This window comes from Rhinopithecus bieti, unplaced genomic scaffold (assembly GCF_001698545.2).
Source record: "Rhinopithecus bieti isolate Rb0 unplaced genomic scaffold, ASM169854v2 scaffold_6710, whole genome shotgun sequence".
Lineage (NCBI taxonomy): Eukaryota > Metazoa > Chordata > Mammalia > Primates > Cercopithecidae > Rhinopithecus > Rhinopithecus bieti.
In genome coordinates this window covers 2,949,677-2,974,939 of record NW_016805362.1, presented here as the reverse complement: position 1 = coordinate 2,974,939, position 25,263 = coordinate 2,949,677, and the positions used below count along the sequence as shown (strand labels likewise).

Genomic DNA, 25,263 nt, shown 5'->3' with positions numbered 1-25,263 from the left:
TTTTTTTTTTTTTTTTTTTTTTTTTGGAGACAAAGTCTCATTCCATCACCTAGGCTGGAGTGCAGGGGGGCAGTCTTGGCTCACTGCAACCTCCACCTCCCAGATTCAAGCAATTCTTATGCCTCAGCCTCCCAAGTAGCTGGAAGGCCACCATGCCTGGCTAATTTTTGTACTTTAAGTAGAGACAGGGTTCTGCCATATTGTCCAAGTTGGTCTTGAGCTCCTGACCTCAAGTGATCCACCTACCTTGGTCTCCTGAAGTGTTGGGATTACAGGCATGAGCCACTGTACCTCACCCCAGTAAACTTCTTATCAATACAATTAAATTCTACCAACTGGCAAAATTGCTCAGCACCTTCTCAGCAACCCTTAAAATAGCACCAAGAGCAAAGAGTCAAGTAATCACAGGATCCTGGCCAGGCGCTGTGGCTCACGCCTGTAATCCAAGCACTTTGGGAGGCAGACGCAGGTGGATCACTTGAGGTCAGAAGTTCGAGACCAGCCTGACCAATGTGGTGAAACCCCGTCTCTAGTTTAAAAAAAAAAAAAAAAAATTAGCTGGGTGTGGTGGTACATACATGTAATCCCAGCTACTTGGGAGGAGGAGGAAGGAGAATTGCTCAAACCAAGGAGGCTGAGGTTGTAGCAGTGAGCCGAGATCGCGTCATTGCACTCCAGCCTGGGCAAAAGAGTGAGACTCCGTCTCAAAAAACAAAACAAAAAAACCCTGAATACATGTGTGTCAAATAATTATGACAGTTCATCTCATGTCTTGCATTTACGGTGGGTTTGGTGAAAATACTAAAAATTTTTTCCCCATGAACTCAGCAGATCACCATATGACATAGCTGAATAATAAACCTTGTGCCCAGAAAGGTTCTAGTAGTTGACTTAAATTCAGTAATTTAGGAGCTGCAGGCATGAGAAAGCCACCATTCTGCAGTTAGTTTCCTCCTGTACCTTTTCAGTTGTGTCTGAGTGTGGATGGAGCACTGTGATTTGAGGGTCAGGAACTCTGCTTAGATGGCAGTTAGATAGTAAGATACACACAATAGTGGCTGTCTGCATTCTGTCTGGAACAGCCTTAGTTTTTAGCCATTGGGGCCCAGAAGGCACACTGGGGACTAGAGCCCCAGGCCACCTGACCTCTTCAGTGAGAGAATCTTTTCTTTTCCCCACAAGGAAAAATCTTTTTAAAGCAGCACAATAAAATTAGAAGTTAGTTTTGCCAAGTTAAAAAGTTGTTTCTTGTGATACATGTGACTATTTAGATGGTTCTAGAATATAGGAGCATCTGGTAACTGATGTGTATACCTTGGTTTTACCCCAGGGAGAATGATATCTATCTGCATATGTCTATCTCAGTCAAGAAGAAAGTTATCTACCATTTTTGTAACATTAATGACTTAATTTACTAGTCAAAATATACTTACTCTCTTCTGAAGCTGGCAATACGCCATTTGTAATGAAAAAGTCTAGACCACCTTTTATGCCTAGATGTAGTTGATGCCTTCAGTGGGTTCAGGTTTCCTGATTTTTTGAAAGAACCTTCAATGATCTGTTTATTCCCGACTTTAAAAACATTTAAGGCCGGGTGTGGTGGCTCACACCTGTAATCCCAGCACTTTGGGAGGCCCAGGTGGGTGGATCACCTAAGGTCGAGAGTTTGAGACCAGCCTGGGCCAACACAGCAAAACTCATCTCTACTAAAAATACAAAAATTAGCTGGGGGTGGTGGCATGTGCCTGTAATCCCAGGTACTCAGGAGGCCGAGGCAGGAGAATTGCTTGAACCCAGGAGGTGGAGGTTGCAGTGAGCCAAGATCACACCACTGCACTCCAGCCTGGGCAACAAGAACAAAAGTCCGTTTCAAAAAAAAAAAATTAAAGCTGTTTTGAAAGAATCTGTAGTTGATTGACTCTTCTGCAACTCCAACTTTTTCTAACAAATATACACCATAAATATTAAAATTTATCAGTTGTTGTCTTCCTTTAGAAATAACCACAATATTTTAGGGCCCTTAATCCACATTCCCTTAAGGAAAAAGGGGCAGGAGGAAAGCACAGCATTAGGGGTCTGTCATCAAGGTATTGGCAAAGTAAATGTGGCATGTGCCAGCTGTCACCCTCTGAAGCTTATGAAAAGAATGCCCTCTGACATAGAAATCACATAGAAATATCCCAAGACATGGTATTTAAAAAGAAGCCACAGAGCAATGTACATCACAACCCCAATTATGCTTTTAACGAAGGTACTGAACATGAATACATGTGTTTGTAAACATATAGAAAGGACTGGTCCATTTGTAGAAGTATGGCAGTGAGCAGCAGTTCTGGGAAGGGCCTTGGAGGGTTGGTGATGGTGCCAGAGCAACCACTTGCTACTTTCTGCATGACTGATCTTTTACAATAGAGTTCATTCATGTGCCGGAGAAGGTAGGACAGTGATAGAGGACTGAAGTGAGAAACCGAGAATCATTCTGGGCCGGAGAATGTCAGTGAGCCCTCTGTTTGCCCGGGTCTGCCTTCCAGGTCCTAGCCCTCAGTGACCTTTTTGGTGCTAGAACTGTCTCCCACTCCACCCCCGTTTTTCTATTTAAGTCAAGAATTGAGAGTAGATTTGCAAGTAAAGCAGTATATAAGCCGGAAACGACCACACCAAGCAACTAGAAAGAGACCATTTTATGCCTATTTTTCTTTCCTACCTGGGGTAAACTCAGGGCCATTGGAACAGAATCTGAGCAAAGAACCTGTGTGACACTGGGAAATGTGGGGACCTCTTTCTTTTTGTTTTTCATTTTGTTGTGCACTGGGGAGTTAGAAAGGGATGTATTATTAGGTGTATGTTCATGAAATCTGGGCTATATCCTCTCTACTAATTTATTATTTTCTCTTCTCCAAATAGCATACCCACACAAAAAATGAATACAAAACAAAACAAACCCAGAAAATAGAACACAACAATTTGGATGAATATACAATAAAAGTTTCTAGATATGAGAGAATACATATGTATACTCATATATACACACATAAAATTTTTAAATAGGCAGAATTAATCTATGGTGTTAGAAGTCTGCAAGGGGTAGGGGGGCAGTAACTACTAGAAGCAGGTACTGGTGGGGCTTCTGGGGCCCTGGTGTTTTCTAGTTCTGGATCTGGATGAGCGTGTTTACCTTGTGAAAATTCACTGAGATTTATGCTCAAGATTTGGGCACGTTTTCTTGTGTATTAAAATAAAGATCAAGAATGAAAAAGAGGCTGGGTACAGTAGCTCATGCCTGTAATCCCAGCACTTTGGGAGGCCAGTGCGGCAGATCACTTGAGGTCAGCGTTCAAAACCAGCCTGGCCAACATGGTGAAACCCCATCTCTGCTAAAAATACAAAAATTAGCCAGGCGTGATGGTGCACGCCTGTAATGCCAGCTACTAAGGAGGCTGAGGCACAAGAATCGCTTGAACCCTGGAGGCACAGGTTGCAGTGAGCCAAGATGGCTCCACTATACTCCAGCCTGTGTGACACAGCAAGACTCTGTCTCAAAAAAAAAAAAAAAAAAAAAAACAGATGAAAAAGAGAGAAACTCTCCCAAAATAGTGTGGTAGAGTGGGCAGATTAGAAAGTAATTCTCTTTTTTTGGTTTATCACCACCCCTGCCTCTTTGCCCCAAACAGATCATAAACCACAAAGTCAGGGACCACTATTTTCTCAGGGACTGGCTCATAATGGGTACTGAGTGTGACTGGTAGAATTTAATATTCAGGATAGTTTGTGAATGATTTAGAGATATTTGTCCACTGCTTCTTAAAATGGTTTTAAATACTTCACATTTTAGAGGGTGAAGTAAAAAAGGTATATATTTCTAATGTCTCTTCCACTGTGATTTGGAAACATTAGCCAAGGCAAGAAGCCCACTTGCTTCTCTCTTGCTGCTTATTCTAAACTGTTAATAACCTTATGGGTTAAACCTAACCAAGAGTTTGACAAAATGTTTTTTGTTTTTCTATTTTTCACTAGTAGATGGTTCATAAGTTCCCTTTGGAAACTTGTGACCTTTTTCCCCACTGCACCTGTCTCAAAGGAAAATGTGTGCAGGTGGTGGTGCTGCGGGGCGGGGAGGGGGAGGATTATGTGTGTTGCAGGTTTGCTGCTTGTGCTGGGGCTTTACTCAGAAGTTTTTAGCTAGTAATGCTGAGTAGAAGAGATGGGTGTTGCTTTGCTAAAAGATGTATCGTATAGACTGATTCCTTTTCCCAAACCTGCCCCTTTTCAACTTTCAGAGCACTAGACAAACTGAATGGATTTCAGTTAGAGAATTTCACCTTGAAAGTAGCCTATATCCCTGATGAAATGGCCGCCCAGCAAAACCCCTTGCAACAGCCCCGAGGTCGCCGGGGGCTTGGGCAGAGGGGCTCCTCAAGGCAGGGGTCTCCAGGATCTGTGTCCAAGCAGAAACCATGTGATTTGCCTCTGCGCCTGCTGGTTCCCACCCAATTTGTTGGAGCCATCATAGGCAAAGAAGGTGCCACCATTCGGAACATCACCAAACAGACCCAGTCTAAGTGAGTATGCTGAGTGTATGGTGGGTGTTCAGGAGAATTCCCCTTGGAATCTTAGCAGTGTGTCGTTCTGGTACTTGGTGCCTTTCTGAACGCAGCCATGAGGCCTCCTTATACAGTACTTGGGAAATATGTAAAAATCTTGCAGTATCTTGGTGTTCATTTCATATAAATCTGGAGCTAATCCTCAGTCTCAAATGGAACCTCAGATTTTCACACATGAATGGAAAACAAATGATACCTAATCCTCTTCTGGTTGGGGAGGCTCTGGAAGACAGGCAGCTTCTAGGTTGTTCTCTGTGCCACCCCTTACCCCGCACCTCCCCTCATTGCTTTTAGAAGTAGTTTTCTGGGTCCAATCCGTTTTATTTGTGGCCTCAGTACAGAGATGATTTTTCAGTCTTGCCTTACTCGAATCGTTCATCTTATTTGTCCAAATTTTTCCTGTGATTAAGCCATGTGATTAGAATGGCTTTTCTTCTGGATATTTTTTGATGTTTTTAATTGGTGGGCTTTAAGGGATTGGAAGATTCCCATCCAAATGTTGGAGCTAATTATCATGAGCAGAAAGCAGGAACTATTTGTTTTTATTTACTACTGTAGCCCCAGGGCCAAGGCCAGGGCCTTGCTGCATAGAAGGATCTTCTATTTGTCAAATGACTAAAATGACTACATGTGAATTATGCTTGAAGCCCTTCACGTGTATCTAAGATACTTCTCAGTCCTCATGCATTATATGTTAGTTGTTTTGCTTTAGAAACCATGCTGTTGTACAGTATGTGGATATTTTTTGACCCAGAGAAGCTTGGTGACAAGCTCCGCCCCCCACACCTAGCTCCGTAACGTGCTACAGGGCACATCTCTGGGCATGTTACTACCGTTTTTCCTGAAGAACCTGTGAATGTGCTGGGAAGAAGAGGTTGTATCCAAAAATACCATTCTGCAAGCCTTGGGCCAGCTACAGAAATGACAAGATTATTTTGCCTTTTAAATTCAGAAAGGAGAATGATTTTTTTTTAATGTGATCCGACGAAATAAGCTTAATCTTTCCCTAAAAGTTAGAACTACACCGCTGTGTATACTTTGTGTTTGTTCCAGCAGGCCTAAGAGTGCATGCGTATTCATCATAGGCACCATGCCTGCATTGGACTAGCTGACCCATTTCTCATGCAGAACCAAAAAGAACTGTACTAAGTGGTGGTCTATACCCACCTGCTCCCTGCAGTGACATCTGATCCTGCCTTCCCCTGCTTTGAAGCAGGAGATGTTGGGTGCTGGTTACCTGAATGCAAAATTAATGGCCCTGACCTCATCATGTAGGAGTGGGAAAGACAATTGGACCATAACCTAGTCAATCGGCTTGGCTTTAATCTTAAAATTTAAGGACTTCTTGCTTCTCTTGATCCACTGTTACCTGCAGAAATTCATTATATGGCTTCCCTTCCTTGTCATGTAGCAGATTAGAATTGTTCCTTTTCGAGCTATTCATTTCTCTGTCAGATGAAAGAGCTGTGACTTAAATTGAACTGTTTGTTTTATTTAGGGCAGGAAAATGGGGATGGGGAAGGGAAGCAATCTTTGTTATATCCGATGATTCATTTGCAGAGCTCTGCCAGGGGATTTAATTAATTCTTGACATTGAAATTAGTCATTATCAGAACCTCTGTTTCTGGAATGGTCTCAGAGGGCCACTTTAATCTCCAAAGCCACATTCCCTTCTCTCAGGGGATCGGAGTTTAGTAATCGAGGCACAGTGAAAGGGTGGAAATAAACTGCAAAGAGGGATGCTAATGTGTTACTGGAAGACACGCATCACTGAAAGTGACTGGGGATTGAAACAGCAGCTGGGAAGAAGACTCCTAAGATTGGGACTGTTACCTAAGACACTATTTTTTTATTAGTTATTTTTAGGTAGCCCTTAATTTGTTTCCTGCCCTGATTTTTAGTTTTCTTTTACTCTTGAGGTAAATCTTTAGATTTCAACCAAACATTTAGGAAAATGAAAGCCAAACCTTGATTTTATTGGCATGATCAAGTGGTCACTCTCACGGCCATGAGTTATTTAGGTCTTTCTAAGTGTTTGAGTGGCCAGAGGAACTCAACAAATACTTAATTTTCCCAAAACACACATTTTGAGTAGCTGATTTTCTTTCTTGTTTTTAAATAACGGCAGACTTATATTTAATTCAAAACATAAATATGTAAATTAAAAAGTTACCATTCGTCTCACCCGGATAGCCATTGGTAAGTTGGGGATGTATCTATAGGATTTGTTGCCTGTATCTACTAACATGTATGACTTTAAAAAAGAAATCATGTCATGATATGAATTGCATTATTTCACTTAAGGACTTTTTACTATGTTGGTACCTGTAGTTTTACCACATTTTCAAAAACATCTGTATGATATGAATATACTGTTACTTAACCATCTCTTCCTACATTTAACCATCTCTTCCTGCAATTAGATAATTGTAACTTTCTATCTGTCAGAAACGGAACCTTCCCATGCCAGTGGTTCTCAACCATAAATGATCATCTCACTGCCCCAACCCCCATGGACATTTGGCAATGTCTGGAGACATTTTTGGCTGTTAGAGTTGAGAGAGAGGTGTGCTACTGGCATCTAGTAGTAGGTAGAGGCCAGGGATGTTAGTAAATTTCCTACAATGCAGAAGACACCCCACCCACAGCAAAGAATCTGGCCCAAAAAGTCATTAGTGCCAAGGGTAAGAAACATCGCTCTTGGCCCACGTATGAGACTATATCTGTAGATGTTACTAGGAGTAGATATTACAGGAAGTACAGTTCTTGAGTCACAAGGTGCTCAATATTTTGCTGAACCAGTTTGCTCTGTACTCCTGGCAAAAGTGTTGAGTGTGCCCTGTTACCCATCATCTTGCACATATTTAATTTTTTCTTTCTTTTTTTTTTTGAGACGGAGTCTTGCTCTGCCGCCCAGGCTGGAGTGCAGTGGCCGGCTCTCAGCTCACTGCAAGCTCCGCCTCCCGGGTTCACGCCATTCTCCTGTCTCAGCCTCCCGAGTAGCTGGGACTACAGGCGCCCGCCTGGTCGCCCGGCTAGTTTTCGTATTTTTTAGTAGAGACGGGGTTTCACCGTATTAGCCAGGATGGTCTCGATCTCCTGACCTCGTGATCCGCCCGTCTCGGCCTCCCAAAGTGCTGGGATTACAGGCTTGAGCCACCGCGCCCGGCCATATTTAATTTTTTCTATCTCAATTTCTGTAAGTCTAGAAGAAAATGACATTCTTTTAACTGGCAGACGTATAATTACTAGTGAAATTAAACATCATTTTGAGTTTATCGACCACTTGCTTTTCTTGAAGTAGAATTGTCATCTGTCCAGGTTCCATTCCTATCACTGTTCGTTGCAGACTTTCCTCTATCAAGGAGGCAAAATGTGGGAAGAACCTTGTAAAGGGGGAAGCAGATTGGTGAAATCTGCTCATCCAATGAATGAAGAGTGATATACTGTGCAGAATAAGCAGTTCAACTTGGCTTGTGGGATTCCAGCTCCTCTCTTGGCATGCCCTCCAGTTCCTATTTGTTTTAGAGCAGATTGAATCCAGGCTCTTTGTCATGAGACATTTGTTCTGTGGCATCTGAAAGGAAGCTGTAAGCACAAACAGCTTGGGTAGAATGAAAAGATGTCCCTGCTTGGTTGGATTGAGGAAAGAGAAAGGGGAGTGTTCCTAGAATTAAAACTTGCCTCCTAAGGCATTGATGTTGACAGCTTATTGAAAGTTTATGCTCTTGAGGGAAGTGAGTCATCTGCTTTGCCCTGAAGCCCTATGACTTTGCAGTTGATAATTACAGACTCCACTGTGAATACACGCTTACTGCTCTGGTTTTCCTCCCTGCTTGCACCCACTATCAGAATCGATGTCCACCGTAAAGAAAATGCAGGGGCTGCTGAGAAGTCAATTACCATCCTCTCTACACCTGAAGGCACCTCTGCGGCTTGTAAGTCTATTCTGGAGATTATGCATAAGGAAGCTCAAGATATAAAATTGTGAGTAAAGAAAATTGTCCTGTGAAAGAGGTTGATATTTGTGCTGTTGTATTTTTGATATCTCTGACACAATTCTTGGGAATTGCCAACAAACAGGGAAATGATACCTGATGAGCTACAGTGGCTGGCACTGTTGGTTTGGTTGTGAAGTGTATGTCTTTTAATATTTAAATATGTTCATTCACATTTGAACATAGGTGAGTGGTGATAACGGGGAGAAGTGCAGCTATAGAAGAAGGCAGCTTGGGGAACCTAGGACCAGGAAATACCCTGGATTAACCCAAGACAAGAGCCCCAAATCTTGACTCATCCTTTACTCAGAGCTCACTGGAGCTCTGTCCTTGTCCTCTGCCTGGCCCCACCTTGGCGCAGCAGGGAGTGTGGAGGTGGGAAGTGCCTAACTGTCTTCTAAGGCAAACTGGAGATTTATCTGGGTAATGGAGGCAGGAACTCTAAATATTTCTTCCACAGGAACTTTGAGTGAAGGTTGGGTTCTGTGCCACATTTAGCGACAGAACAGCGCTGCACTGAAAGCAGAATCCAGAGTAAGGCACTAGAGTTAGTGTGGGGACCTCATCACCAACCTTAACCTGTAGAGAACTTTAAATATGTTTTAGTAATATTATATGTGGGTGCCATGTTATAAGAATGTAATTATTAAAGTAAAAATTTTTAAAAAGAATTATTTTAGTATACAGAAAAATAGGCCGGGTGCAGTGGCTCATGCCTATAATCCCAGCACTTTGGGAGGCCGAGGCGGGCAGATCATGAGGTCAAGAGATCAAGACCATCCTGGCCAACATGGTGAAGCCCTGTCTCTACTAAAAATACAAGAATTAGCTGGGCATGGTGGCATGCACCTGTAATCCCAGCCACTTGGGAGGTGGAGGCAGGAGAATGGCTTGAACCCGGGAGGTGGAGGTTGCAGTGAGCGGAGATCGTGCCACTGCACTCCAGCCTGGCGCCAGAGGGAGACTCTGTCTCAAAAAAAAAGAAAAGAAAGAAAGAAAAAGGAACAGCCGCAATGACATTTTAAACAGTTATATATATATGACTGGGAAATTCAGAAAGCTACAAAACGAAAAATGAAAGCTCCCCTTCCTGTTCTTACGCCCTTCCCCCAAAGTGTAACCACTGTTGTTTCTTCTGTTTCCTTATATAAATTATGCACATATCTCCAGGTGTATATTTGTACTGGATGGTACTGTTTTCTATTTGTATGTTGTGTTTTGTTAGTAGGGGTTTAGGAATGTGGTTTTGAGTAAGAGACTCCATCACTGAAGATATTTCCTGAATTGAATAAAAGAAAAACTGTTTTAGAAGTTAACTTCTGTACTTTTTCTCCCCTTCTATTCATGCATTGCTAGAATGCTGGCCAATTGTCAGCAAGTTTTAAGCTGTACCTAACACAGTGCTTCCCAGATGGTAGGTGGGAAGTAAATGTTTAATGAGTGAATATTGTCTTTTTACCCAAGAATAGGTTTACTTACTCTAATTTTATGACCACTTTTCTATTTACAGCACAGAAGAGATCCCCTTGAAGATTTTAGCTCATAATAACTTTGTTGGCCGTCTTATTGGTAAAGAAGGAAGAAATCTTAAAAAAATTGAGCAGGACACAGACACTAAAATCACGATATCTCCGTGAGTGCTCCTTTGCTTTTGAATAAGAAAACTTTCAAACACTCTAAGCTGCATGTTGTGTATTCAGCTTCAGCTGCTTCAGCTAGCCTGTGCTGCTGTACTTACACATGGTTTCTCAAATATAGCCTGCTGCCTGTTAGGTTTCTGACCTGTATTGAAAGCATTATCTGCTTCTGGCAGAAGGAACCAAATGCTTTACATTCATATTTTCTAAATGCAGTCTTAACTATGTTTTATGACGTTTATTCCTAAAGTTGGAATATATAACCCAGTTTATTATCCATTGTCATGTAATGCATTATCCCAACATTTGACAGCTTAAGACAATGAGAACATTAACTGCTCAGCTAGTTTTTGTGGGTTAGGAATGCAGGAGCAGCTTAGCTGGGTCATTCTGGCTTGGGGTCTCACGATGCTGCTGACAGGTTGATGCTGGCTATTGACAGAAAGCCTCAATTCCTCCCACATGGGCTTCTCCACAGAGCTGCTTGAGTGTTCTCAAGACATGGCAGTTGTCAAGATGGAAACTGCAATGTCTTTTATGACATAGCCTCAGAAGTTATACTTTACCAGTTTTCTAATGTTGTTTACACAAGTCAGCCCTATTCGGTATATATGTGTGGGACTACAGATAACTGGGTGGCGGGGAGTCACCATGGAGACAGGCTACCACACCTAGAATCTGTGGATGCTCTGAAATTACATGGAAAGGTTTTCTTTTTCTGAGGGTGGCCGTTCTTAGTTTCAATCAGAGTACTCAAAAAGGTGGGAAAAAATTGATGAACTGAGGAAGAATGGTAGGGGAAAGACTGCACAGTGTTTGTGTACAAGGAGTTTCAAAGAAGGTAGCAAGGAAGCGGGAAACTTCTGTTTGGTTATAAATAAAGGGGAAAAAAAGTGGTAAATACAATAAGTAATACTACTTTGTTTTAAATTTACCCGTAGAAAGGGGAGAGTTTTAAAAGCAAAAAATCTTAAAAGTTATTATAGAAGCAGCTATTTTTAAAACTGTAATACAAAATGCTTGGTAGGTCCAGGTTGAGACTGAATTAGAATTATAGACTTCTTTTTAAAGTAGTCTAAGAGAAATAGTCTTCATTATATAAATGTTTACATTTTTAGCAGGTTTGAGGAAAATGTTAAGGAATAACTTCGCATTCATGTGGCTCAAGGTTAGCCTGTGACATTTCACTAGTAGTGAAAATGAGAACTTCCAGAAGATGCAGGAGATTTGTACCAATAATACGTATCCTCTCAATTTATGTACTTCGTTCTGTTTTCCATGGTGCATGTCTCCCATTGCTCTTCCTCTCAAGGCTGTTGACCAGCATAGGCTTAGGTGTTTTCAGGTATGATTTTCAGTGGCTTTTGGAGGTTCAGCAGGACCTAGGTCCCGCAGGGAGTTTCTGAATATTCCTGCCGCTATCTAACGTTTTTGTTGTCTAAATGGCCATGAGTGAATTTTAAATTTTAGTCAAGATGGATTGATATTCCTCCAGCCTACTTCAATCTAAATTCTAAAACAACTGGTAAAAACTAAGTTTAGACATGTGAATTCTGGCTTGTGTTTTTGGAATATTTCCATGCTTTTTCCTTGCTTGGTGACCCAGAAAATGCAATTGCACGAGAATGCCAATTATGCCTAGAATTGGTTAGTGCAGACTAGGAACATACTTATGAAAGGTTATGTACTTAGGGTATTTGGTTTCCTCAAAAACTATACATCTGTTCAGTCATTTCTCAGTTCACTGTTAAATTGTGAAAATGGTTCAACTATGAGCAGTTGAAAAGTAAGCTGTGTTTTTAAAACATGGACTTGAATGAACTCTATGTACCCAGTCATCTTTACTTGAGAAGATGGGAGGGCAAGTATTTTCTTCTGTCTTGCAGCTTTACAGTTTTGGATTTATGTCTTTTGGGGCTTACTCATTTCCCATCATGTTTTACCCCACCCACTTTTACATATTACCAGGCTCCACAGTTTGTTTTTAATTGCCATCTGTGGCTGAATTATTAACTGTCTTCCTCCAATTTTCATTCTTTTTCTTTCCCTTCTTTTCATTCTGCAGATTGCAGGAATTGACGCTGTATAATCCAGAACGCACCATTACAGTTAAAGGCAATGTTGAGACATGTGCCAAAGCTGAGGAAGAGATCATGAAGAAAATCAGGGAGTCTTATGAAAATGATATTGCTTCTATGAATGTTAGTTTTGTTATGAAGGGCATGTCTTTATTTTAACAAATAGTTAAAACAATGTTTTTAACTGCATTAATATTGAATTATTTTGTGGCATTATCATTAGAAGTAGTTCTAGTTGATTTTTAGCACCTCAGCAAGTACCCTGGGATACTATAGGGAAGATACTGGCTGTGACATTAAGCTTTGCTGTCTCTGTGACTTTAGCAAATTATTTAGTCTTTGAGCCTTAGCTTCCTTCTCTCTGAAGTAAGACTAGTATCTACCTACAAAGGTTGATATAGTACCTCTCTTACAATGTTAATTTGAGAGAGTTTAATATAGGAGAAATGTTACATGAACTGTATTTGAATCACAACTGAACCATTTATGAGCTGCAACTCTGTTCTCTTAGATGGTTTACTCAGTCTCTCTGAGCCTCGGTTTACTCATCTGTAAAATGGGACTACTGCCTACCTTGCATGCTTATTAGGATTACAATAGATATAATGCATATAAAAGTTAATGTTAAGATTACAGGTTTAAAACTTACTTGGTTACCCATATAAACCTTGGAGATACAAGAATTTCAATTGATAAAACAATCTGTGTAGTGCATCTGAGGCTATTAAAGCAAATTGCTGACATTCCTTAATCAGTGAAATGGTGCTGAAAATGGAACACTTCAAAAGCCTGTCCTAAATTTTAAAGTAAATTATTTAAAAAAGTAATTTGTTTTTCAATTGGGCCAGTCATCTGAAACACAAAACCTGAGACGAGGGAAATATGAAAATACTGCGTTTGTGAGAAGAGCCTAGAATGCTCGCCATTTTACACCCCACGTGATTTCCTGCCAACCTCCTTCAATTCTCACTGCTTGGCTCCAAATGTTCTGGAATCCACTGGGATTAAATCTAACCCCCTTAGGCCTTTTAAAAAGATTTTCAAGTACACTCAAATCTCCCACCGTCTGTATTACATCCTCAACCCTTAAAAAATTAAACAAATTAAAATCCCCTTTAAGGCTCCTATATGCATTCCAATGATATGTTTACTTGCAGTAGTTACATGGGGATGGGTCCTGATTTCCAGAGGGCTCAACTTAGAGGCCTCTAGACCCATGGGTTGCTAAGTTTTACCCAACGAGTAAAGATCTCTTAATAGCTGGTTTGCTTTTCAATGAACCAATCTTACTTGATTACCTCTTCAAGTAAGATTGATACATGACTTTTAGTCTATATTTAGTTTGCCCACAGCATGCAGAATACAGTTGTGTCTAAGCCCTGTACTCATAAGGGAAAGGAAAGCTGCCCTTGAGATATCTTAATGCAGCTGTGGACCAAGGAGGGGCAAACCAGCACACAGATTTTAAAATTCCAAGGGATATAAACAGATGTAAACGATGTACTCAAGTAAAGTCCCATGGAACATCTACTTTAAGTTTGAGTTATACGATGATTTCTTTATTAGATAAGAGATCAACAGTTTGCATACTGTCACTTAAAAATGCTAACTTTCCCTTGATTCTTTTAATTGTCAAATTAAGGGGCCTTTTTACTGTTGCAGCTTCAAGCACATTTAATTCCTGGATTAAATCTGAACGCCTTGGGTCTGTTCCCACCCACTTCAGGGATGCCACCTCCCACCTCAGGGCCCCCTTCAGCCATGACTCCTCCCTACCCGCAGTTTGAGGTAAGATAACTGGCCTTGGCTTTCTTTGTGATGGGGCAAAATCTTAATGTAAACCTAGACCACCCCGTGTGATCATCTGTTTAGAGCCAACATACGCTCTCCAGTTCTTGCTAATGGAGCCTTTTTATTTGGCCCTTTGTGGAGTAGACATGGGATTATTTTGAAGCTTTTGGATAGTAGGGTTGTCAACATGTGTTTTCAAATATCACAGGAAAAGTTTGGGACTTTGAGGTGGCAGGGGAAGAAACTTAGTAATTGTTTTTATTTTAAATTTTTTTTTCTTTTTTTTTTTTTCTAAGTTCTGGAATACATGTGCAGAATGTGCAGGTTTGTTACATAGGTATACATGTGCTATGGTGGTGGTTTAAAATTTTTTTGAGACAGAGTCTCACTCTTTTGCCCGGACTAGAATGCAGTGGTACAATCTTGACTAACTGCAACCTTCACCTCCCGGGTTCAAACAATTCTCATGCCTCAGCCTCCTGAGTAACTGGAATTACAGGTGTGTGCCACACCACACCTGGCTACTTTTTTTGTATTTTTAGTAGAGACAGGTTTCACCATGCTATTCAGGCTGATCTCAAACTCCTGGCCTCCAGTGGTCTGCCTGCCTTGGCCTCTCAAAGTGCTGGGGTTACAGGCATGAGCTACCACGTGGCCAGTAATTATTAAATACTAAAGGAAAAGATTTTTTAAAGGCTTCTTTAGTCTTTGTCACCTGGAAGTCAATGGCTTTGCAAGGTCAGGAGTGACTGTGTGTGTTTTCCATGTTGAGTGTTTGCACTTTTTTAAACCAATGAGATAAGATAGTTTTGTGCACAATTATATTGTTTATGCGTGTGCATATGTTAAACAGCTCTTTATTTTGTAAAGAGGTATGTTATATAAGAAATAAATGGGGAGGCTGAGGCAGGAGAATGGCGGGAATCCGGGAGGCGGAGCTCGCAGTGAGCTAAGATCCGGCCACCGCACTCCAGCCTGGGTGACAGAGCCAGACTCCGTCTCAAAAAAAAAAAAAAAGAAAGAAATCTTAGGCCAGGTGCCATGGCTCACACCTGTGAATCCCAGCACTTTGAGAGGCCGAGGCAGGAGGATCACCCGAGGTCAGGAGTTCAAGACCAGCCTGGCCAACATGATGAAACCCCATCTCTACTAAAAATACAAAAAATTAGCCGGAGTGGTGGCAGGTACCTGTAATCCCAGCTACTTGGGAGGCTGAGGCAGGATAGTTGCTTGAACCCAGGAGGCAGAGGTTGCAGTGAGCTGAGATTACGACATTGCACTCCAGCCTGGGCGACACAGCGAAACTCCATCTGGAAAAAATAAGAAGAAGAAGAAACCTTTTATACTTGCTTTTTAAGAATAGCAGTTTCCTTGAGGTCAGAAATAGGAGACTAGTGATGGTATGAAAATAATCGCAGCATAGCAGACAGCTGGTAGAATAAATTATTTTGAAAGTAGTTAATAATTCAGTTGCATTATCCATGATAATTGGAGGTATTCATGTGACATTCTTGGATCTTCCTTCATGAATTTGTTTTTATATCTCTCCCTTTTTGTTTGGCTCTCTTATTTAATATTAATATTTTGAGTGATACCTCTTACACCAATTTAGGAGAATGTCTAGGTGGAACAGGTTGGAGATTCCATTGTATCACTACCTAGAATAACTATGTAGAGTAAAATGACATTGAAATTGTACAGAAAATACAGATGACTCAGATTGTGCCCCTTTTACCCCTTTAAAAATGAAAATTTCCTTTTCCCGTCCTTGAACCCACCAAACTGATGGGGTTCTAAGCAGTTGCCCTCTTGCTGTGTTTGTTTCTGCCTTTACTGTCAGCAGCATCTTGTCCTTCCTGCAATTCACCTGCCATTTCTAGTATGTTTTGGCCTGGAAATCATGTAACAGACAGAGGGATAGCCATCAAAATTTCAGCTACAAGTGAAGTGTGCACAGATTCATTACACATCCCCTGAAGTGGCTGGCATGTTTGTACCTTGATGCTAAAGGGGACTGGTGGAAAGAACCCTAAAGTCAGAGCCCAGGTCTGGCCCACTGCCTCTGACACAATTTTGTGTCACTGAAGGTCAGACTTCTTGGCTCTGGATTTGTTTTCTCACCTGTGTAAAGAAAAAAAAAAAAAACTGAACTAGAAGCTTTGTGTCTAAAGACTTTAAGTCACACATTTCTAGTTTCTATAGAATTAAATAATATGAACGGTTTAAGGAGGAATAGGGGAGTATGAGCCTAAAATAGGAATCTGAGAGTATATCTAGAGACTTAACTTTGAACATGTCCACTAATTTATGTGTGTTATAGGATTGGTTTAGGGCAGGTGTGTCCCCAGCACTTCTGTGTAAAATGACACTTACTAAAAGGTACAATGAGCTGATCATGTGAAGTACCTCTGCTAGGAAAGCTCGTATCTAACCCACATTTCTGCTCGTTCCCCTAAATTAGCTTTCTCTCTGGGTGGGTTGCTTAACCTCTCTGTTCCTTTCATTCCCAGTTTGTAAATTGAGGTGTCCCTTTAACTCTTTTTCTCTCCATACTGATGACACGTTCCAATCAACAAAGCTTTTCACATTACAAGTGGTCACAGAATAGAACATTCTTGGACATCAGTCTTTTACACTTACATGGATGCTTCAGTAGCCAAAATTCCTAAAGTGAACTTGTAGGTGACTATTTTTAAAATATTTAGATAAGACTGCATATTCTCTGGAATTAGTCATTTTTCTGATACAGTTCTGTGTATCAGGTTCCTATGTTAGAAAAATTAAGAATGCTTTGAGAGAAGTGAGATCATATTAAGAATTTGTATTTCTCAAGCACTTCTACAGTCTTAAATGTCTGAATGACTTAAGTCAGTGGCAGTTTTGTTTTAAGAATGGGAGGAGGAGGTCAGTGATGTTTACTTAATGGAAGTTGAGCCAAGAGTAAATGTAAGGAAGATGTTACTGGAATAGGTCATCTTGCTTCTCCTGAGTCATTAAGCTAAATCAAATAGGTGCAATTAGAAGAAGCAAATGAGAACAGAAGTTGCAGAAGCTGCCAACAGTAAAAACACTGCAACAGGGCAAGAGCTGCAAACATGTAACAGTCTGGTGGTTTCCAGGACAGGCAAAGGAAATTCGCATTCTTAAAGGAATACAATATGGACAGTCTTAGCAATCTGTGTTCTTTGTAGAATTCCAGTGGATATTTTATTCTACATGTATTCCAGGCAATGATACAGTGGAATCCTCAAATTTATAACTGAATGTTTTCCTAAATCATTTACCCAAATCATGTATTTCCCTAAACCATATATTACTGTTTTTATTTCTTATTTTACATTCATTGGCAATCTGTAAAGTTCAGCATTAATTATTCCTTGCCTTAAGGGGAAAGAAATGTTTTTCCTATAATTAAATTATAATTACCCCAGACAATTTGAATTAAAATCCCCAGGGGTGAGGCATAGGTATCAATTTCGAAAGCTCCCTAGATGACTCCAATGTGTAGCCAAGGCTAACAACAACTGTTTAATTAGTTAAGAACCTATGGCCCACTTAAATAAATAAAAATCTCAGTGGGAGCAAGTGGAAGCTCAGAAATGTATAGTTTTATAAAAGTCATCAGGAGTATTTTGCTACCCATTTATTGTCAAGAACTGTTCTTTTCAAGAGATGGGGTCTCACTATGTTGCCCAGGCTGGACTTGAACTCCTGGGTGCAAGTGATCCTCCCACCTCTGACTCCCAAGTAGCTGGGACTACAGGCACACTCCATCATGCCCAGCTAAGAACTACTGTTCTACAAAGAATGTTTACTAGTCTTTGGAGGGGCGATTCAATGTTGGAAAGAACATTTTCTATTAGTACCAATTGCAAGGGAGAAAAAGTTTAGGATAAGCACAAATACATGCTAGTTGTGCATATCCCTTTTTCTACCTTGTTCTATGCTTTAAAGAGTGAAAAAAACTCACCTTTCTCTCTGGACCACCTGCCATCCCAACTCGTAGGAAATAGCATGCCAAAAACCTCTGTGGGATGTTGCCATATATCTGTTTTTACCCTTCTAACTCTATTTTGGCATACGACATGTATCAGGATTAGGTTTGGGTATGTATTGTTACAAGAAAAAAAATGGCTTAGATTAGTTTTCCTTTTTCATGACAACAGTTCAAGGGTAGACAATCCAAGACTGGAAGTGGTTCCACCATATCCTTCAGGACTGGTGCTTCTATCTGCCTTATGTGCCATTCCCTGGCCCAGGATAACTGCTCAAGCTCCAACTATTGGGTCTGTTTCTAGCCAACAAGAAGGATAAAGGATTGCTGGGTGTGGTGACAGACACCTGTAGTCCCAGCTACTGGGGAGGCTGAGGTGGGAGGATTGCTTGAGCCCAGGAATTTGAGTCCAGCCTGGTGAGACCTCATTTCAAACTGAAGGATAAAAGATCAAAATTGGCAGCATCCTTATTTAAGGACACTGCCTGAGGATAGCTTTTCATACTTCTGTTGGCCTCATGTTGGCCAGAACATACCACTGGCTGTGTGTAGCTGCAAGAGAAGCTGGGAAACAATCCCTATGTGGGGGCAGCAATGTGTCCATTAAACACAGGGTCTATTACTAGAGGAAAATACATGTTGGGGACAGCTTTTGTCTGCCTCACTGGGTTTGGCACTATTGCCTGTTAAAGGAGCCTCCCAGAGCCTGGAAGAGAGGAAGCAAACTTTTAAGTTCTCTCAAAAAGCAGAGTCTAAATTCTGGAGAAGAAAATTCCATATTCCAGATTCCCATTCCTGTGGTTATTTTCATCTAAATAAAGAGAAAACACCGTTTTTCAGAAAATCATATTGTCCCTGGATACAATTTAGATACAGTTAGAGTAAATTCTACTTTCAAACAGCTGCCAGGCAATCTTCTGGCTTAATGTTTAGGGGAACAATTCTTTAACAAGTGTTGTTTGAGTATTAAACTTCAAGTTGCGGGTGGTAGGGGGTGGTTGCAAGTACTTAGTTGGAATAGCTTCACCCTCACTATTTTTAGACTTTGTTCTTTTCTAAAACCAGATCACTAATACTTATCTATTTTGTGTACCTAGAGGTCACCACTTTTGAAATACAAATAAACTATTGTTTTAAAGGCAATAAATCTCCCAAAGCTTTACCAGTTTCTTTGCTTATCATTGCTTCTTTTTTTTTTTTTCTTTTGGAGACAGAGTCTTGCTCTGTCACCCAGGGTGGAGTGTGGTGCCGCAATCTCGGTTCACTGCAAACTCCACCTCCTGGGTTCAAGTGATTCTCGTGCCTCAGCCTCATGAGTAGCTGGGATTACAAGCACGCACCACCATGCCTGGCTAATTTTTGTATTTTTAGTAGAGACAGCGTTTTACCATGTTTGCCAGGCTGGTCTCGAATTCGTGACCTCAAGTGATCCTCCCACTTCGGCCTCCCAAAGTACTGGGATTACAGATGTGAGCCACTGCAGCCAGCCTATTCTTTAGCAAGAAAAGTGAAGCCAAAAAGAAGCAATGATAATGACCAGGTGTTGCAGTGAGCCGAGGAGGTGGAGGTTGCAATGAGCCGAGATCGTGCCACTGCACTCCCGCCTGGGTGACTAAGCAAGACTGTCTCAAAAAAAAAAAAAAAAAAAAAAAAAAAAAAACTATTTTATGTTTGTGAGGGTCTATGATGTTATTTAAAAAAAAAACTGGGTTAGAAAGTTAAAGATCGACAGGCATTTTGCTCTCAGCACTTTTAAACTGTTCCTGAAGTGCATTCTGGTATCTATACTTGCTGATGAGAAGCTTGCTGTTCCTTTGAAGCTATCACAGATTATGTACTAAGATCATGTTTATCCTTGATGTCCTGTAGGTTAACAGTGAACTTCCGCTTTTATTTTAAATGTATATTGCCTGTCAAGAAGTAGGTTTTGATGGCTAAATATTTCAAAGAATCTGTTTTTTCTTTTTTTTTTTAATATATACTACTTCCTTTTTCTTTCAGAGTTGTTTCATTTCTCTACTCATGTTTTCTCATTCCTGCTTTGTAGCATGAAAGTAGAAATGATGCATCTCTTTGGATAAATCCCTTGCCTCTATTCCATTCTAGAACTTTGCCCACTACTTCCCCCACAATACTCTCTTCTTCCCAGAACCTGCCAGGTTGAGGCCCCCTAGAGCCAAAGAGTTGGTTCTTCCAACAGACAAAAAGTCTCTAGTTCCTGCCGAGCAGCTGGCTTATGCAGTACTTAACTGGCAAACTTCGAGTTTATAAATGACAGGAAACGCGCCTTTCAGAAATGCTCAAACAGTAGGGAAGAAGGAATTGGCAGCTAGTGAAGCAGAGCAAGCAAGAGCTGGAATTGGCATAGTGCATGTCGCCTTAGCTGGATGGTCTTGGCAGCATGCAGTTGGGTTGGCAGAAGTAAGCCCACGGGCTGCTGGCTTCATAGTTTTGATAGCCTCTTTGGAGTCTTCTCAGAAGTCTCCAGAATGATAGTGTAACCTTAAAATGGCTAGCTTTCTGCTTATGAAAGAGGCAAGAGAGATGAGCACTTTTTTAGGCTTAAGGTACTCTAAGAAACAAAGGGCGAGGCGCAGTGGCTTATGCCTGTAATCCCAGCACTTTGGGAGGCCAAGGTGAGAGGATTGCTTGAGACCAGGCTGGGCAACATAGGGAGACTCTGTCTCTACAAAAAAAAACTTCTTTAAATTAGCCAGGGGTGGTGGCCTGTGCCTTTCCCAGCTACTTGGGAGGCTGAGGTGGTAAGTGAGGTCAAGGCTGCAGTGAGCCATGATTGAACCACTGCACTCTAGCCTGGGTTGGGACAGAGTGAGACCCTGTGGGAAAAAAAAAAATTACGAGTTGGAGGCAATTTTTTAAATCAGATGACTGTTTCAGGGAGTCTCTTAATCTTTCTCACGGTGGGTGCAACTCTTGTCAGTAAACAGTTTCTAAGTAAGTAACTTACCGTGCACATTTATTATCTCCGAGAAGCCTCGGTTATCTAGTTATGGCAAAAAACTTCTCTTTGCCTTTTTTTGTTTGTTAGGGACTTCAATATTTTGTTCAGGTCATGGAGTTGAGTAAACTTAGTTTCAGTTCCAGACCTAAATCCATTTAAAAAAAAAAAAAACCCAGGGATATCTATTTTACAAGCCAAAGGGAAACGCTGGCATCCTTCCAGGTTCCTGGAGGCCGGTCGTGTTGGCTGGCATACATGTCTCCATGCCTTTGTGATGTCTTAAATTTTCTTCCCCACAAAGTAAATACACTTAACCTTACTATTTGCTCATACTTATGTTTTCACGATAGATGATTAGGAATTACTCATTGGCAGACTTCACCAGTTATGCAAACTTTCAGTTGAACAGCTTTGTTCTTCTGTTATTTCAAGCCATAGTTCAGAGTCTGCCAAGAAGTCCCAAAGAAGTTTTGCTGATAGGCATTTGGCAGAAATCCATTGGGAAGCAGCTTATGTCCTGTGAACATCCTTCGGTCCCAAAGAATGTATCCAAGAAAAGGTTCAGACAATGCAACTAGACCTTAACTTAAATGGAAGGAATGTGTAACAAGACTGGGTAACGCTAATGCGCCTTTTCCATCCTAGGTCTCATAGACTTAAATGCACAGGTGAAAAAGGCTTATTATAATTTTTGCTTTGCCTGCTGAGTTTTGCAAGTAAAAATTTAAATTATCTGCTTATTTGGGGTGTCCAAATCCTGACACAGGCTTGTTCTAGGATAGGCTTATTATAGTCTCGATTTCTTCTTTTTTATTTTTTGAGACAGTCTCGCTGTGTTGCCCAGACTGGAGTGCAGTGTCATGCATGATCTTGGCTCACTGTAACCTCCATGTCCCAGATTCAAGCGATTCTCCTGCCTCAGCCTCCTGAGTAGCTGGAATTACAGGCACATGCCCAGCTAAATTTTGTACTTTTAGTAGAGATGGGGTTTCACCATATCAGCCCAGCTGGTCTCGAACTCCTGACTGCAAGGGATCCGCCCACCTCAGCCTTCCAAAGTTCTGGGATTACAGGCATGAGGCACAGCACACGGCTCATGGTTTATTCTGAATCCCACATAAGAATGAATTGTACCAGAGAGCCAATTTAATGATTGGCAAAAGTTGACAGCATATTAATGTGAGCTGCCTTACATTCCCAGAGGAAAATTTTCTTGAAAAGTAATATTTGGTTAAGAAGATGCTTTGTGGATAGGAAATTGGAGCAAAGGGAATTGGACGACATCCAGAAATGTCTTCACCAAGCCTCAGACATCTGATGAGTCAACTTTTCTTTAAGACATGATTGCCAACAGCACACATCATTGTCCGTCATTCCAGGGCAGCATCTCCTGGTGTGGAAAAACACTTAGTTTGCTTCTAACTCTGCTGCTTCTATTTGACAAATTCTCTTGCTTCTGTTTTCATTCCAGGATAGGACATTTTAAAGTCTACACATTGATTCTTCATATATGTGCCCTTTTTTTCTGTTACATTTTGGTCCTTTTGACCCTTTTCTGCTGGCCACCATTCCTTTTCCAAAGCTTCACACAACATTTCTCTTAAGTTTATGCTTAATCTTCATTTTGGGTTTGTTATTTCTCATCAGCAAAACAAGAACATGGACAGCCCTTCATCACTATGTCAGAAAGATAACTTTGTTTTTGTTTCTCACAGCAGCAGCCTTGGACGTGTTCCAGGCTAAGACACATGCATGTTTAGGCCACGCTTTCACTCTGAGGAGGATGCTGCTACATGAGTGTTCTCTGGGGATATTGAGGAGTTGCTCTCTGAAACCAGTACCAGGAATAGTCATTTTTAATAAGTAAATGAATCGTTTTTCTCTCATAGTCATGGGAAATCATGCAACTAACTTTTTTAAAAATTAGCTGCGAGGAAGCTTAAAACCAAATTTGTATAATAGCATTTTTGGCTTCATCTTATCTTGAGTGTTCAGGTCCCTATGCTCTTATTTTTTCACCTCCTTTGTTTTATCTTTCCAGATTATGTGTATTTTATAAGCAGCATAAAATTATTTTTGGAACAAGGCCCAGGAAACAAACAATTACAGTCATGACGAAATACTGTGGGGTAAATCTGGGAAAGTTACACATTAGGTTTAGTTTGATCATTGAAAAGGTCTTTATCACTACCAGCCTCCCCCAAGTATATTGTTCAGAAGAACATAATATGGACGTTGTTAGTGAGATAAAATATTTAGATCCCACCCTTAATTTTTTTTTTTTTTTTTTTTTTGAGACGGAGTCTCGCTCTGTCGCCCAGGCTGGAGTACAGTGGCCGGATCTCAGCTCACTGCAAGCTCCGCCTCCCGGGTTTACGCCATTCTCCTGCCTCAGCCTCCCGAGTAGCTGGGACTACAGGTGCCTGCCACCTCGCCCGGCTAGTTTTTTGTATTTTTTAGTAGAGACGGGGTTTCACCGTGTTAGCCAGGATGGTCTCGATCTCCTGACCTCGTGATCCGCCTGTCTCGGCCTCCCAAAGTGCTGGGATTACAGGCTTGAGCCACCGCGCCCGGCCCCAACCCTTAATTTTTTAAAAAATGGTCAAGATTAACTTAATGGTCTTGATACAATGATGAAGTAATGCTAACATTGAGCACAGTTTATAGTCAGTGTTGGCATTAATTCAATTGGTCTATCCAGTTATAAAATAAAAAAGGCCATAAAGGGATAAATGACATATGGTAATTGTGTGACACACTGGGGGCTGTGAGTTACATAGTATCTTCCAAAGAGAGATGCTGTTCTTCTGACTTAAATAGTGAAGAATGAAATGATTTTATTTTGTGTTCTTTGTTGATGAAGAGAAACAGAAGTGATCTGGCCAAGCCGTGCAGGACAGGCCCTAACACAAATCTCCACATAATAGTTTAGTAGGAAGGCAAGTCCTCCTCTGATGTATGTGTTCTAAAACTGCTAAATAGCCACAAGGGAGATTTCATTTAACTAACAGCTATATTAATACTTGCAGTGTGTTACATTATCCTAGAAAACATGAGGTATGCCAGAGAACTTTGCCAAGTTGTAAACAATATGGTACAAATTTAGTACATCTGTTTATACAGGTGCTGAAGAAACAAATGATTAGAGATGGGTGGGTGATTAGAGATGATGAATTGAATTTTGGGTTAACTCTTACATAAATAAGAGGTATATGATGGGGGTTGAAGATATAAAGGAAGGAATAGAGTTTAAATGATTTTCATTTGTAGGAAGCTAGTTGATACGGTTTGGCTATATCCCCACCCAAATCTCATCTTGAATTGTAATTCCCACTTGTCAGTGGGAGGTGATTGGATCATGGGGGCAGATCCAACGGGGAACCCTTGCTGTTCTTGTGATAGTGAGTTCTCATGAAGTCTAAGGGTTTAAAAGTGTGACACTTGCCCCATCCCTTACTCTGTCTCTCTCCCTCCTGCTGCCAAGTAAGACGTGCGTTGTTTCCCCTTTGTCTTCCGCCATGATTGTAAGTTTTCTGAGGCCTCCCCAGCCATGTGGAACTGAGTCAATTAAACTTTTTATTTATTTATTTATTTTCCTCTGAGACAGTTTCACTCTGTCGCCCATGCTGGAGTGCAGTGGTGCAATCTCAGCTCATTGCAACCTCTGCCTCCCAGGTTCAAGCAGTTCTCCTGCCTCAGCCTCCCGAGTAGCTGGGACTACAGGCCATGCCACCATGCCCAGCTAATTTTTGTATTTTCAGTAGAGACGGGGTTTCACACCATGTTGCCCACATTGGTCTCAAACTTCTGACCTCAGGTGATCCACCCACCATGGCCTCCCGAAGTACTAGGATTACAGGTGTCAGTCACCATGACCAGCTAAACTCCTTTATAAATTACCCATTCTTGGGTAGTTTGTTCATTCTGTTCTGGTTTGGTTTGGTTTGGTTTGGTTTTTGAGACGAAGTCTCGCTCTGTCTCATCTGTACACACCACCTTATGCAGGTTTAAGATACTTTGCAACTTAAAAGTTTCAATTCCTTTGTCTTCACCTGACAGTTATTTTGCTTTATCTGAAGGTGCTTTATAAAGATTTTCAGAAAGTTCAGTTTTCCGTTTTTCACTAATTCATGTAACGATGCAATCAGATCTTTAAACATAAACTTCTGTGTCTTGGTACAAATAGTTCTAAGAATTTATGT

General features: G+C 41.0%; 1 protein-coding gene across 1 annotated transcript in view; it reads left to right on the top strand.

Annotated features, from left to right (window-relative positions):
* Positions 1-25,263, top strand: part of IGF2BP3 (insulin like growth factor 2 mRNA binding protein 3) — a 122,110-nt gene that overhangs the window by 81,783 nt on the left and 15,064 nt on the right. Inside the window, exons 5-9 of the mRNA XM_017872293.1 lie at positions 4,278-4,559; positions 8,454-8,588; positions 10,110-10,232; positions 12,302-12,437; positions 13,977-14,102. Of these exons, the coding sequence (XP_017727782.1) occupies positions 4,348-4,559; positions 8,454-8,588; positions 10,110-10,232; positions 12,302-12,437; positions 13,977-14,102 (732 nt within the window). The 5' untranslated portion in view covers positions 4,278-4,347. The remainder of the gene's footprint in view (positions 1-4,277; positions 4,560-8,453; positions 8,589-10,109; positions 10,233-12,301; positions 12,438-13,976; positions 14,103-25,263) is intronic.